This window comes from Fonsecaea nubica, assembly GCF_001646965.1.
Source record: "Fonsecaea nubica strain CBS 269.64 chromosome Unknown Scaff111, whole genome shotgun sequence".
Classification (NCBI taxonomy): Eukaryota; Fungi; Ascomycota; class Eurotiomycetes; order Chaetothyriales; family Herpotrichiellaceae; genus Fonsecaea; species Fonsecaea nubica.
In genome coordinates this window covers 31488-45974 of record NW_019173784.1, presented here as the reverse complement: position 1 = coordinate 45974, position 14487 = coordinate 31488, and the positions used below count along the sequence as shown (strand labels likewise).

The 14487-nt window shown below is 52.1% G+C and overlaps 3 protein-coding genes across 3 annotated transcripts; all 3 read right to left on the bottom strand.

Annotated features, from left to right (window-relative positions):
* Positions 1-272: 272 nt before the first annotated feature.
* AYO20_10426 (hypothetical protein) lies at positions 273-2610 on the bottom strand (the record flags this gene model as incomplete). Its single annotated transcript, XM_022648684.1, has 3 exons — positions 273-2173; positions 2231-2329; positions 2451-2610. The coding sequence occupies 3 exons, from the start codon at positions 2608-2610 to the stop codon at positions 273-275; spliced, it is 2160 nt and encodes a 719-aa protein (XP_022495335.1).
* Positions 2611-8989: 6379 nt separating this feature from the next.
* Positions 8990-11343, bottom strand: AYO20_10425 (hypothetical protein; the record flags this gene model as incomplete). Its single annotated transcript, XM_022648683.1, has 2 exons — positions 8990-10725; positions 10791-11343. 2 exons carry the CDS (start codon positions 11341-11343, stop codon positions 8990-8992), a joined length of 2289 nt encoding a protein of 762 aa, XP_022495334.1.
* Positions 11344-11915: 572 nt separating this feature from the next.
* On the bottom strand, positions 11916-14188 carry AYO20_10424 (hypothetical protein; the record flags this gene model as incomplete). Its single annotated transcript, XM_022648682.1, has 4 exons — positions 11916-12353; positions 12417-13451; positions 13500-13675; positions 13735-14188. 4 exons carry the CDS (start codon positions 14186-14188, stop codon positions 11916-11918), a joined length of 2103 nt encoding a protein of 700 aa, XP_022495333.1.
* Between the last annotated feature and the right edge of the window lie 299 nt (positions 14189-14487).

The following is a 14487-nucleotide window of genomic DNA, read 5'->3' as shown; positions in this document are numbered from 1 at the left end:
TGCAACACCTCCTCGATGCGTTTCATAAGTCAAAACCCCAAGAACAAGATATCTGACTGTATCGGCCATTGTCCTGTGCTGTCCTGTGATCCAGGTGGCGACCAATGAACTGAGTATACAATTCTCAGAAATAAGTCGGATCCTGTCCGACTTATGATGCATGTTGCAAAGGAGAAGAACCCCTCGTCCATTAACAATCTCCAATTCTTTTTTTGTTGTGTTGTTGTGTTGTATGGTGTCTTTAAATCTCAAAATCAATCCGAGTCCCAGTCCTACTGGAATCCTTGTGTCCACTGTCCACCGCCCTGACCCTGGTTCTGAGGTCCAGGCCATCCTTGTCCATGTTGAGGATTGGGCTGCATAAACTGGTTTTGTCCGCCCATGGGATAAATGCCTCTCTGGCCAATCCCAAGAGCGCCATATCCTGCAGCGGCATTCATCGCCTGCAATCCTGCTCCAGGCCCGTAGAGCTGCTGTCCTCCGATTCCACCAGAACTCCCTTGATGATGGAGCAATGGCATCTGTGGTGGCTGCATTTGTTGCGGATGTGGTGATGGACTAGCGTGTTGTCCCCCGGGTAATGGCGAAGGGATCTGTCCTTGGGCTAAGCTGGGCGAGAATTGAGGTGTGGTCATGCGATGGACAGCTGGAGATTGGTGAGGCTGCGGTGGAGGAGCTCCCCAGTTCTGTTGTTGCTGTTGCTGCTGCTGCGACTGTGACTGTGGCGGCTGCGGCGGCTGCTGCTGTTGCTGTGAGTTGATTCCATGAGGGAAGCCTCCACTCCCAAAGGGCAGGGCTTGTGGTTGGGAGCCCGGCTGCGAGATAGAAAGACTTGAAGATCTTTGATAACCTGAGTGTTGAGGAGTGTATTGAGATGATTCCCTCGAGAAAGGTTGTTGCAGATTTGGTTGACGGACTGGCGACTGAATAGGAGGTTGTTGGTGGGGAAATGAAGGTGGGTTCATCGAGGATGGTAGAGGTTGAGAAGGATGAGACATTGTATTAGGCTGGGTGGAAGGAACATCGCTCGTGTTGAATCGGGGAGACGAAAAAGGATGAGTCGTGGGAACAACTTCAGCAGCTTCCGCAGGAGGTGTCGATACAGGCGGTTCATGCGGTCTGCGCCAGTAGTCTTCGACAAGCCCGCGCCTATATCGATTTTGTTGATTGATGGTCTTGCTGTACTCGGCCGCATGACTGGCTTGACTGGCCAATTCCGCATCGGAAGTTGATCGCGTCAGATCTTGGTATGGCGGGCCTGTGATTTCATGCCTCGGTCGCACGATATCCTTGTACCGAGACTCGTAGGCAGGGTCGAATGAAGCCAATTGCGCCATGGTTGATGCGATCCCTGAATGAAGAGCTGGCGGTTGCACGGCACCATAGCCGGGGCCATTACTGTAAACAATGTCACCATAGGCCGCAGCGGCGGTCGCGCGAGCATTGAGCTGGTCCTGGGCTGCGGCCTCCCTAGCTCTCGCCGCTCCAGGTCGCTTCTCACCAGCAGCATCCTGTTCAGTAAATCCTTGCTTGATAGCTTTGGCTTCCCAGTAATCGTCTCGAACTCTTCGACCGTCTTTGATGACGCGACTGCCGAATTGTCGAAACATTGAACGCGCGGTTACAACGGCGATCTGGCGCGACCTGTACGAATAAGGCAGGATTTCGCGGTTGACAAGCTCTTCCTTCTCCTTGACACTAGCAATGATCTTGAAGAGGGACCGGTTTTTGTTGAAAAGGAGATATGAGTCTCGATACTGAAGCTGGCGCGCGCATTCGGTTGCCAACATAAACAGCTTTTGTCCTCTCCCGGGAAGGGTAAATGTCCTGATCTTGTACTCCCGCCCCCCTTGCAGGTAGCCCAAATGGTCCACCTTTTTCTCGCCTGCATCGTCAAATTCGCGCGGCACGTATTCGTCTCCTTCAGGTTGCAGCACGTCGCTGGTATGGTCCCTAACCGTAGGCAGCGCTTTGATGGTCGACTTGGGAAGGGTTCGCGGCGGTGATGCTTGCACTGGCGTGGAGGCTGGAGGTTGTGGGCCGCCTTGATGTCTAGGTGTCTGGGTCAGCTCTGGTGAGGTCTGACTGGCGGGCGTTGGGAGAGCATCGGCATTTCCAGTATAGTCTCCAGACGTTCGAGGTGTTTTCGATGGTCGACCACGTTTGCGCGGGCCTAGTAATCGTGGTGTCAGTGAAATCCGACGCGTCAAACAGCGGCGTCGGGACTTACCGTCATCATCGCCTGGATGATATTCACCATATTGTTCGGGAGATCTGCTTCGTTTGATACCACGCGGGCCCGAGTCGGCCGATGACTGTATCAATCCACCTGTTACACATGGGCAGTCAGCAAAGGCACGCGGCGGAGAATGTCAATCGAACGAGAACCCGACGAAGTCCGCGATGCGCCATTCATGAGTCCAAGGGTCACGTCCTCGACCAAGACATACGCATGGAGGTGTCCCCAGTGGTCAGGTTGAGGAAACCAATAGAAAAGGACATACCACTAGCGTTCAAAGCTGCAGGATCGATGGTTCCTGCACCATCGCTCATGTCGCCGATACCATTCAGAGCATTTGTAGGATGGCGAGTAGGTGGATAGATGGACATTTCAGCGCCGCGACGATGAAATGGTGGTGTTGGAGGGAGTGGTGGTGGTGGTGATGATGCGCAGGCTCTGCACCCGCATCAGCACGCCAGGAGCTGCCAGGCAGCACAGAGCTGGGTGACCCAAACTTCGAGATTTAGGGAGGGTGCCTGCGTCTGATGAGTGCCTCAGCACCCCGCCTCTTCAGTAATGTGCGACAACGAGAATATTGAAGTGCAACGAGGATGGCGATGGCGACAAACAGAAAGCCCGGCGCGGAAAGCAAAGCGTGCACAAGTGCAGAGCACGGTTGCAGGCGTGCAGGCGTGCAGCAAAAGTAAAGTTAGCGAGGATGACGAGGGTTATGCTGGAACCAGAGGCCGCGGCGGGAGGTAGATTGGTGGAGGTGGACGGCAAAGGATGCAGCTCGAACTGGGGGGAGTATTTAGTGTGGCAGTAGTGGCTCTTTGTGCCAAAAAAGACGCGCAGTTGGTCGGCTGGTTACGCCAGTCGGTCAGCCAGTGGTAGGTGTTTCTTTTGATCTGTGAGGTGCGTGTCGCAAGGTGCGGAAGTACAAGAGAAGAGCGGGAGATGGCGCTCGGAGCTTGCAGATGCAAGTCAAGAAATGGGTTGTTCCTCTTTTTTTTCTTTTCTGTCGCCTCTTCGCACTTGACCTGACGCTGACTGGTCCCTCGTTTCCCTCCGTGTGCCTAGGCAAAGCCCGTCAGTCGAAAGAGGTGGTCCCTCGACCCAAAATGGGACAGTGTGCTCGTAAAATGACGATGGTTTGCCGAGGGGATTCGAGTTTGGCGGCTTAGGGACGCGCAGGCCGATTATTTAGTGGTGGCGATAAACCCAGTGATGACACGTTAGAACCCGAGCCCAAGCGGAGTGATTGGAAGGACAGGGTTTGATGACGGTTGGATGAAATTGAAATCTGGGGAATGCGCGATGAGACTGAGAGATGATGATGATGATGGGATAAAAATGGAAGTGGGCGAGAACGCGAGATGACGGCTGATTGCTGATGGTGGTAACTGTAGAGTTGTGGTTCTGGGACTTGCGACTTGGGACGGTGCGGGCTTGAAATTTAGAGGGATGAACTGGGCACTTTGGAGAATGACCGATTAGACATCTCGCCAGGCAGGAATTGGTGCCAAAGTGTCTAAGCTTAAGGCGGGCGTACGCTGCGGGCGGGTGCTCCAGGCAAAGAGGTTTAGTGTATCTCGATATCCCTTGTACCCCTAGGGTGCCTAGGACAGGCTGGGTGGATCTCAACTGAACTACTACGATACACAGTTGCGCTTTCTGGGAGGTCTCTTCTTGTGAGAAATTTCCGCGGTACTGCCGGATAGCGAGGTAAGCGATTAGGTTGGGAGACTGTGAGCTGAAATCAAACAATGGGTGACTTTGCGAGAATGAGACGGATCCGATTCTCGATGATTGAGGAATTGTTTTTTTTTTCGATGGTTCTGGACTTGGATGAGATTGGATAGTACGGAGTAGAGCCTCGCAGCAAAGATGTGCGGGAGATGTGCGGCCAGAGAACGCGCCAGATGGCGAAAGAGGTGGGAAGGACGAGGGAAGTGTAGGTGAGGGAGGTGGCGGGGAGAGCGAGAGGGTGTGGTGAGTGGGAAGCAAGTAAGCCAATACCACAGCAGCATCCAGTGAGCGGCAGAGAAAACACGAGGTCTGAATCGGTCGGTGGTTGAGTTCGGGAACTGGTGGGGATTAGAGTCTGTCAGGGAGTCAGAGGGACAAGCTGATGGTATCAACCAAATAATGTATGTCCAAGTACGAGTAATGCAGCGTAGCTTAGCACCTCTTCAGAGGGATTCTTGGGCTACAAAGTGCGGGCGTGTGGGTATCCAGACGAGCATGCAGATGCTTTCATGCAGCAGCGGCCACGGCAGCCTACGATTGATTGCAAGTAAAGAGCGAGATACAGTTTAGGGCGGTACATGCGACCAGGGGGTGGTTCTTTAACTAAACTAGAACTTTTTGGGGGAGGGGAGGGAGTTCAGAATAGCAGTCGAAGGGGGGAGAAGATGCCGGGTAGTGGCCAGAGAAAACAGGGGGGCAGGGAACAGGGGGGTTCATTCCACTCATTGATCTACCCACTTGTACCTAGGTATGTATGAATGAGTGCGACGTCAACTTCTGCAGACTGGGCAGTCGGTTTTCTGTTATAGGATAGCGACAGAGATACTGTTAAAGCCAGTATCTACTCGTAAGGACCTACCTGATCAATACTCGCGTACGGGAATTTTTGTACAAACTCCAGCAGTCTGAGTAGGAGGTGGAGGGGGTAAATCACTCGTTGGGTGTGTCTTTTACTCGGCACTGATGACCAACCGCGCACTCGTTCTGGGAACTGACTCGGGTGCAGCGGCCACCAGCAACCAGCAACAAGGCCCAGCGAGCGGTACGAAAGGCTTCCGGCGAGGACCCGGGGTCCACTCAGTCAGGCAAGTCAGGTGGGCGCTGTGGGCGCTGCGGGCGTCATGGGCGCTATGGTCTCTGGCCTCTCTGGTGGATTCCATCAATTGACTCAAACTAGGCTCCCATTATTGGTGTGTCTTTCATCATCCATCGACGCTCCCACAAAACTCAATCGCAATTCACAGTATTTTGAAAGTTTGGTCTCTTGTCCTTCAGACCGGAACGAAAAACAAAGTGTGAGCATAACGCGAGCTAGAATCCAATTGCTCATGCTCATCGCATCATAGCCCTCCCGTCCGCATCCCACCATTCAGCTTGCGACGCCCTGTTCTCCTTCCGGCATCTCAGGTCATCTGCCCCTCCAGAACCACACGTCCAACCCCCTGTCTCGTGGCGGAAATGTCTATCCATGGCTCCCTTTTTCTTCGGTCACGGAGACCAACTAGCACCACTTGGCTTTGCCCGTCCATTCATCATACGGCCCTGGGCGAACCCGGGAAGCGCTGAGCCCATCGCTAGGCTAACCCTTCCCTCCATGTTTAATCCCCTTCGATTCCCAAAGAGCGCAAAGCTTCAGCAAGCCCGACTCGGGCTTTTCTTGATTTCTGGTCGCAAATCGATCGCATCGGCGAGTGACCATTGAACCATCTGTCAGCTGATACCATTGGCCAATCGCTCCAACATTCCCATGACCACCCTTGAGCCACTCAGCTCCTCGATTCCGCACCCACTCCCATGTCTGCCTCTCCACACGCCCCTCCTCTTCATGCAACGCCTCCACGCGAACTTCCCTGGCAGATGAGAAGCACCCAAGCCACCAAGCACATTTTATGTACGAGTACTCATAGCGACGACGGAAGAGTCACCCAGTCACCCAGTCACCAAGCGCTGGATAGCCCCACAAGCGGCTGGTCCACGGGTAGCCGTGCTCGTTCAGGAATCTGCTGCTCATGCTGACTGGCTCATGCTCCTCGGCCCAGGCAGTATACTTTGCACAAGGTCTGATATTTCAGTCCCTCTGGCACTGAGAAAGATGCTCATACTCGTGTTACTGTCAACAGATGGAGCATCCTAAGAGCAGGATGGCGTCTCCGAGATTTGTGCTTACTCAGGCATGTACAAGTATTGCACCTCGCCGTCGAGCCTTGGAGCGTGTAGTCTGGGTTTTGTTTGTACTGGTAGTCCTGGCCATGCAGGCTCTCTGATCTCACCTGTAGGTACCGTCGTGTTCCCTGGCCTCCTCCTCGCAATCTAGACCAGACTAGATTCTCTGGGCCTCTCTATCGCCTCACCATGACGAGCCATGCTCACCACCAAAGGCCGCATGCTCCGAGAGAGGCGCAGAATTTGTCATATCTGAGACGACTGTCATGGTGCTTCAAAGGCCAGCTGAACTCTGACAGAACCGTCAAACCGGACGGTGGCCCGAGCGCGGAGGCGTTCTCGAATTCAATCAGCTCCAGGCCTGCCGTTGCCATTGGATCCCTCGCACTTGGCTTTACATACTTCTGACTTGTGGGCACCTGGACCATCGGGAGATGCGACTCGATAGCAGAAGTATCTACTTCCCAATAGGGTTAACGAAGAAATTATGCCAGGGAAAGTTGCCTATCACACTTTGCAAGCTTCCTGACTCGACCTATTGCGGGAAAACGAAGAGATGCCAGAAGTATGCCTGGCGAAGACGGCAGAGGTTTCGATAAGCCAGGAATGGATCCTTCGCACGAGGCACACTGGCTTCTCGGGCCTCTTATCCCGATGCCTGTAGGTAACCCAGAAAGAGACGAAAGGGACACAGGGATGTGGTTCAAAAAGACTAAGCAGGCAATGTCTGTTTTCCGTAGTTGTATATCTGAGATAAAAGCGGAAACATGTTTGAGACACTTCCTCCATTTGACAGTAGTGATCATTGCGGCAGGGAATTTTAGAGGATTCTGAGCATGAAGGTGAAATGTTAGCTCACGACTGACTCGTGCCAAAGTGCCTCGGATAATCTGTTTCGCCAGATATCGAGTATTAATATTGCTTCCCTCCAATTGCGGCGTAGGGATTATGGGCTCTCTGGCTTGTCCGAAGGCGTACGGCTCCCACGAGGATCTTCATATAATTTGTTGGCCAAAACAGACATCGGAACGGCTTGCTGAGACTGTAAAGAGTTTCCATCCCGGTGGTCGTGGAGCGTGCTCCAGACTGTGGTCAACTGGAGTTTGAAATCTGGTTCGACCTCAGAAACACCACAGTAATGAGATGGGGTGGTTCTTGGTCGTGCTGGCGCTGTCTTCACAAGTATCGAGTACGTCTGTGATGCACCTGTCAGTGCTAAGCGATTGGTTTTGAAAGTCGTGCAACTGGGTCTCGCCGAGCCACCTGCAATTGCTGATCTCGCAAGCCTAGTTAGTGGCCTTGGTGGGCTCCAAGTCACCCAAGATCAACGGTGTCCGGGGACGTTTTTCGGCCCGCTCCAAGCTTGCACATGCGTGTGGTCTTGATCATAGTGGTGTGGCCTCCAACAGGCCCTCGTACAACAAGCGAGTCCGATCGCCGCAATGCATTGTTCCCAGTGTCTCCATCCTCATCCCTAACCCTGGCTTGCCCTGGAGAGCATTCAGTAAAGGCGGTTTTAATCTGCAGGCCCATGTTTGAGGCAGGCGTAACGAATGTCAAGCCTGTCCTCTCGTTGTAGTTAGGGACCATGCTTCATCACAATCATGACACAAGGACCTGTTGTTCAGATTGGACATCGAGACGGCGCTGGCCGAGACCCATTTAGTTGCAAGTACGGGGGGCACCAGGCCGGCTGCTCCATGCTGGATCTTGTTAGGTGTGACCCCCCAGCTCCGCCCTCTCGTGGTGGTGTCGAAGGGGCTCATCGGCGTTGTGATGCCGCGGAAGAGACGATGCGAGCCGCACTTGCAGCAGCCACCTGGCTTGCTAGTCCTCCGACTGACGTGCATTTGGCCATGCAAGATCGCCCCTCCCCCCCTTCACAGGCTGTGTGCCCATCTGCTGTCCAACGTCTTGTAGTTGGCGAGCAAGTTGGCTGCTCCATCAACCTCATCCTTTCCTCTTGCCACGCCCTCTATATTTGCCCCTGTGTCACTTTCCAACCTCGCCTCCTATCTCTGTGCATCACACCGTGGGTTTGGTACCCTTTTCATTGACAATATCAGACTTTTTTGTCTCGACAGCTATTGGCACAAGTGTAGGGCGGTCCCAGCTTTGAGGTTCGTGGTACCGAAAGGAAAGCAAGGATCGCTTGCGTGTCGCGAAGCATGGAGGACAATGATGTGGAGGAATGGTAGCAGGAATTGTGGGCAGCACCCGAGTCCGGTTTTTGGGTCTTGCGGTGTGTTTCATGTGTTTGATCAGATTCATGATCACCACATTGTGAAGGGTGTTTCAGTGATTGGCACTTGCCTGCCACCGAGAAATTGGTGGTCCAATCCATGGATGCAACTGAAAAACAATAATCTACTCGGTACAGTGCGAGAATAGTGAAACAAGTCATGCCTGAAAGAGCCCTACCTGCCTACGATCCTGCGCGATTTTGCACCCGGATCAACCTCAGCTCTCAAAATTCCTCTCCAAGTTGGTCCTGTCATCTTTGCAGCTATTTAGTGTCAGTAAGCCTTCGGTACTGGGCTTAGTCGCTGCAAATGGATGCCTCCCGATCTATACCAGTAGTCCTTTTTGGGTCTTCAAGACATCTTCTTGTCGATGACGGACCCATGGTGTATCTCAGCTCTTTTGCGTCATAATGACAAATTCCTCCTGTGACCGGGTTCACATTCATGTACATCTTGCCCTCATGTGCGACAAAGTCGCAAAGTCCCGTTATTCATTAACGACAACTCACACCGCCAATTGCTCTGTGTGTTGATACAATCCGTCCAGTCATGCTCCCAGCACCAGTCATGACACTCAGTGCGTCAGTGAGAGCAAGTAGTCGTTCGACGCTTGTCAACCCAGAAGACTCTGAGGTTGGAGTAAACGTGCAGACAAAGTTCCATCGAGGGATCTGCTATCTTTTGGGTTGAACGTTGCAAGTCCAAATTGCGCCGCGGAGTCTTTAGTGAGTCCTGCAGCTGCAAGCCACCCAGCAAGAGCAGTATCATCACTGTTGCAAGCGACAATCGAGTCCGAATGAGCGTCGACCATGATTTTTGGCTCCAATTGACGTATGTTGATCAGCATTTGAATCGTCTGCGCAAAAGTCTCACCCTTGTCTGCATAGTATGCTGGTTTTTGGTCGAGGGGCCAGTGGACCTCTTGACTGCGCCAATCCCATCGTCGGTACAACCAGCACATACGCTCCACACAATTGAGGAGGATAAATGCAACCAAGAATGTCTCGAAGTTGTTGCTCTTGTGGCGAGACAAGACCCGCTGTTCAAAGTGGTTCATGGTACTCCTGCACACGATGCTGGCACGCTTCTCGATTGCCGCCTGAAGTTGGAGAGTTAACACGCGATAAGAAACATCCATCTTTGTCTCACTGATCAAGGTTCGCCCATCGTCGAGCCCAGTGTCTGTCGCAAACAAAGGTTTCAGCTTGTCATCGGTGAGCAGTAGCGTAGCCGTCCACAACTCGACGACATCTGAGACGAGATTATCATGCTTGTCAACGATCACACTGCTCTGTTGCCGTTCTTTGATAGTTTGAGCCATCTGGAGACTCGCCCTCATTACAGGGGAGTGCTCTTGCTCCACGACTTGAGGAACGATTACCTGAAGATATCGTTCGACCTTCGGGAGGAGGTTGTCCGTGTCAAGGTCCGCGACGATAATATCTTCATTGTTCGAAGGGGATTGAGTGCCAGGAGTGGCTAGCGATGAATCTGGTATGTGTTCGCTTTGAAGGCCTTTCATGACGATCTTTTGGTCCGGAAAGTGGCAACCTTCAATTCTCCCCGAATATGGCGAAAAGGAAGCTCGTGTCTTCAGGGTGTTGGCATCATGATAAGCCAGAACCCCATGTAGCCCAAGAAAGTAGAGTGGGAAAGCTTCACTGAGCCTCGTGCGTATACATGAATGCTTCCATAGGCGAGGGCTTTCAACAGCAGCACATGTCTGACACGGTGTCTCCTGAGAGCACGTCTTCTTGAGCATGCGGCACCTCATGCACGCGCCAACCTTTCGAAGCTCGCGCACTTCCTTACGACGATCGGGTGCAAATCTACCGCGGACCTTGGCCTTTGGCGTTTGTGAGTGGTGCAGATCTCCACTGTTGGAGAGCTGTGCTTGTCGTCTATTCGGATTTATTGCAATTCGTCTGAGATTTTGGATTGTAGATTCCTCATTTTGTGGAGGGAGACCATCTGTTGCTCTTGGAGGAGAAATGGACGCCATATCTGGCGCATAGAGAGGCTGTGTCGGAGTGGGAAGAGTCAATTGCTCCATCGGTTGTGTCCCAAGCATTGCTGGCCAGGGATATGACGGTCGACCTTGGGGAGGAAAACCATTGTCCTGAAGCTCCCCAAGAAGGGCGGAATGGACATCATCTGACATATCTAAATCGCTGCCCATAACAGAGCCGTTGGCGATTGTCGCGTTGGCGGTGGCCGCAATTGTTGAGAGGTCCTGAGGATGAGTACTCGCAAGAGGGAGACCAGCCAGACCACCTTGGGAAGGTGGAGGGAGATTACCCATATAGTGGTAGAGTGGAGGGAGGTTTTCAGGTGTACTAGTAGGAAAGGCTGAACATAGCAGATTAGTAGCCGTGTCTGCAGAACATGAATAGGCAAAATCAAGCCAGACATACCATTGTCGTGGGCACCCGTAGTGTCATCATGTAAGAGAGAATGAGAAAAGGAGTCTGTCTGAAGTTGGGGATCAAGTGATGCGTCCTCATGTGGCTGAGAGGTCTGGTCGTGATGCCCAGCTGGATCGTCAGACATGGAACCTGCATTTCGTCGAGCATTACCACCGACGCGACGAGAAGCCTCAGCGAGGACATTCAAGCCGTCAAAATTCTGCCTGTGTTGACCAAAGGGCAACCTGACATTGTCATCATTCGCGTCTTCTTCCGCTGCTCTTTCATCTTTCCCATTTGCCTCCGGATTGAATGTAGGGTCAATGTAAGGATGGACATCTGGAAGGGATAGGTCGTGTAGACGCAAGATGATCTTGGTACGTTCTGCGTTAGATATGGCTGGACATTTTTTGGTCAGATGGGTGACCATAGCCTCGCTACGGCCTCGCGAAAAGTGCTCTCCACACCGTCTGCAGGTCTGCTCATAACGATTCGAAGCGTCGCCGATCTTGGCACCACGTTCAAAGAACTCGGCCATCAGCGGGTTAGGGCGTCGTCCCATGACTGGGGATTCTGCCAATCCTTGTCTAAGTATAGTCAGTGCGCTACACTTGTAAGACTTTGCGTGGGTTTCAATGTTGACTTACAAGACTAATCGAGAAATCAGTGTCTCCCCACCGTCGAGGAAGGGAGTTGGACGTGAAGCGAAGAAGGAAGACTGCGAAGAAAAGGCGATATTTAACAACTTTAGATCCAATCCACAGACTGGTTGAAGACATGAGCTTGGATCCGCAGAAGACGCTTGAATCTAACAATGACGATGACAGCGCTGAAACTGTTTCGACAATGTTTACAAGGCTACGTGACAATGACAAAATGTTGGCAGAATTTTGCAATGTTCAAGGCGGTGTTGCGAAAAGGAGGGCGGTGAGATGGTTAGTCGGGGTGTTCATTGGCTGTCGGCTACTCCCGTGCCAAGCAGAAGCTTGTGTCATCAGGGTCTTCTGAAAGGTAGTCATCCTGCTCCGTTTCTCTCCACTCCTCTAACCCTAGGAATACACAATACAGTGTATGGCAAGCCATTTATGATGAGTACTAAATTGCTATACTTACTCGGTCTCTGAGTTGCAATTTTCACACATTCCGTTCCTCAGGTGGTCGGTATGGGACTTCGAGAATCTCAAAAATCCGCCTCTCGTCATGTCCCTCGAGCAATGTCCCATCATTGACTCGCTGCCGTCCACGCCCCCTCATGACGTCTTTGAACAGTCCGTGTTGGTTCAATCTCATCTGCTTTTTACTTGCAAGTAATCTGATACTCCGGTTGAACAGATCATTCCCTGTGAAATAGAGCAATGCTGCTCCAAGTTCCGTCCAAGGCACAAAGAGGAAGTCGATTCGGCGCCAAACATCACATCCCGGTAAGGCAGATGCTCCATGCCACTTCGACGAATCATCACTTGAGGAATGACCGCCAGCAAGTGCCACTTTCAGGAAACCTTGCGCCATCAAACTAGGAATGACAGTTTCTAGCATCAGTGTGCGAATATGGCTAATTCCGGCCTCGGGCATCTGTAGAAGCTGTTAGCCTCAACTTGGCTGGGCCACAAAATGATCCTGCGAGCAGAAACTTACAAAGATGATGCAGTCGATATCTCCGGAATCTTTGCTGCCTCGTCGATACGAGCCCCCTATGATCAGCTGAAACTTTGGATCCGCAGACTTGAGAGCCCTCTCCACGATTGCAGCGTGTTGCTCGAGCTCGCTGCGAGGGATTCTCTTTTGGAAATCTCTGTAGTGCTCGATACCCACGCGTTGATTTGCAGTCAGCTCAGCTTTTCGATAGACATCTTCCAGGGACCGATGACCTTGAGCGAGCCACCTCTTTGCGGTTGTCTCTCCGGCTCCATAAACTCCCATGAACAGCTTAATAATCTGATTTCTCGGATCGTTCTTAGCATACTCGAGCCGTCTATAACTTCCGGTAGAAACGATCTCTTCGATTTGCGCTGCAATACTCTCGCCGATACCGATTTCACGGGCTTCAGAAATCGTTCGAATCTTCTGATCTTGCCTACGAAGTTTTCCGACAGCTTGCCGGAAGGCCTTGGTCCGCCATTGATCGCCTGATTGGTCATAAGAGGTTGCCATTTCTTGTAGCTTCGAGATGGTGTCAGCATTCGGATTTTGGGTGCGGGTTGTCCCAGTGTTGCTTTCTAGGCACGAGAAACGGGCAGTCTTCGTTTGGGCTCCGTTCTCGGGGTCTTCCCTATGCAGGGTGCCTCGACGTTTCGGTCCATCATCGTGCCCAGAGTCCTCACCAGTGTCAGAGTGCAGTTCCGCACCATTTTGGACATCTTTTATCGCGATAGCAAGGGCATCCTCAGCAATTTTCCTTCCAGCTTTTGAGTTTAAGTCCTTGGTTTCGGCGTCAGACCTCCTCTGAAGGTTAGTGCTCCCCGTTGATCCGTTCGTAATCTGACGCGATCTATCAATCCTTGGGCTGAAAGTAGTCACCCTGTTGTCCATGACAGGTGGACCAAGACAGCGGCTTGAGTCGGTGATAGTTTCCATGCCTGCTACCTTGAAGCGATTCCAATGCGTTCCGATGAGAAATCCAGAAGCCCAGCTTTCCAAAAGCCACCTCTGCCGCAAAATCACTGGGCCTTTCTAATGATACTGTCAGCAGCGCAATCACGACTTGAAGGGGCCACAAACCGGTATCTGTCTGCCGGGCAAGCATTTGGCCACACCTATCATATCCAAGTCGTCTTGAGCAACGATGATATGTGTGACTTCATCATCAAGCTCATGTGCCCACTGAGCACCAAACCGGATAGATTGGTGTATTCGAATGCGGGTTAGAGGGTCATCGTCATTGTTGGGCACGAAAACTGCACGAGGCGTTAGCCAACCACAAGAAAAGCTGCCTCTAGTAGACATTTGAACATACAGAACACAAGCCCTTTGAAGATCTGCCTATTAGGAGGCATGTACCCCATCGTAGTTCGCTTTGGCAGAGGTTTCAATTTGGGCAAGCCCAATCCCTTCATTCGTGCTTCTAAATTTGAAAGGTCTGTCACGTTTCTGTTCGTCCGGGAAGGGTTCTTCTGAGGTACGTTCGGTGCAGCGGGCGCCTTGGGGCGAGAAGGTTGCCGGGCTGATCTTTGCTCCAGATTTAGGCTTGTTTGTGACAACTTCCTCTTCCGCAACTGTCTCCCCAAGACATTCATTTTCGAAGTTGGCTCGGCTCCCTGTGCTTTGGCTTTTTGCTGCAGGGGAGATCGCAAAGGGGGCTTCCCTGACACATTTGGTTTCTTTGCGCTTTCCTCATCGTCAAGACCGTCCAGTCGATAAAGGTCTTTGAAGAATTGATCTTTCTCTTTCTTCTCCTCGGAGGACAACATCGGTAAATTGGGTCGAAGGTGGCATGGATTCGTCCGGCGTGGGTGCAGGTTATGTTTATATACATGGCCGCATGCAGAATAAGAAGTGAAAAGGTAATAACTTCACAGGTGAAAGGGTGATAAAGGACGCATAGGCAAACCAAGGCGGGGGTGAAGTGGGACAGCCTTTTGTTAATTATTACCCTTCACCACTAGCACCCAACTGGACACGATTGTGACGCGCTGTCACATGATGCCAAGCCATCTCATTTGCACAGAAGCATCGTCGAGTTGTAGCTCAATGTCGACATAGATCCGTC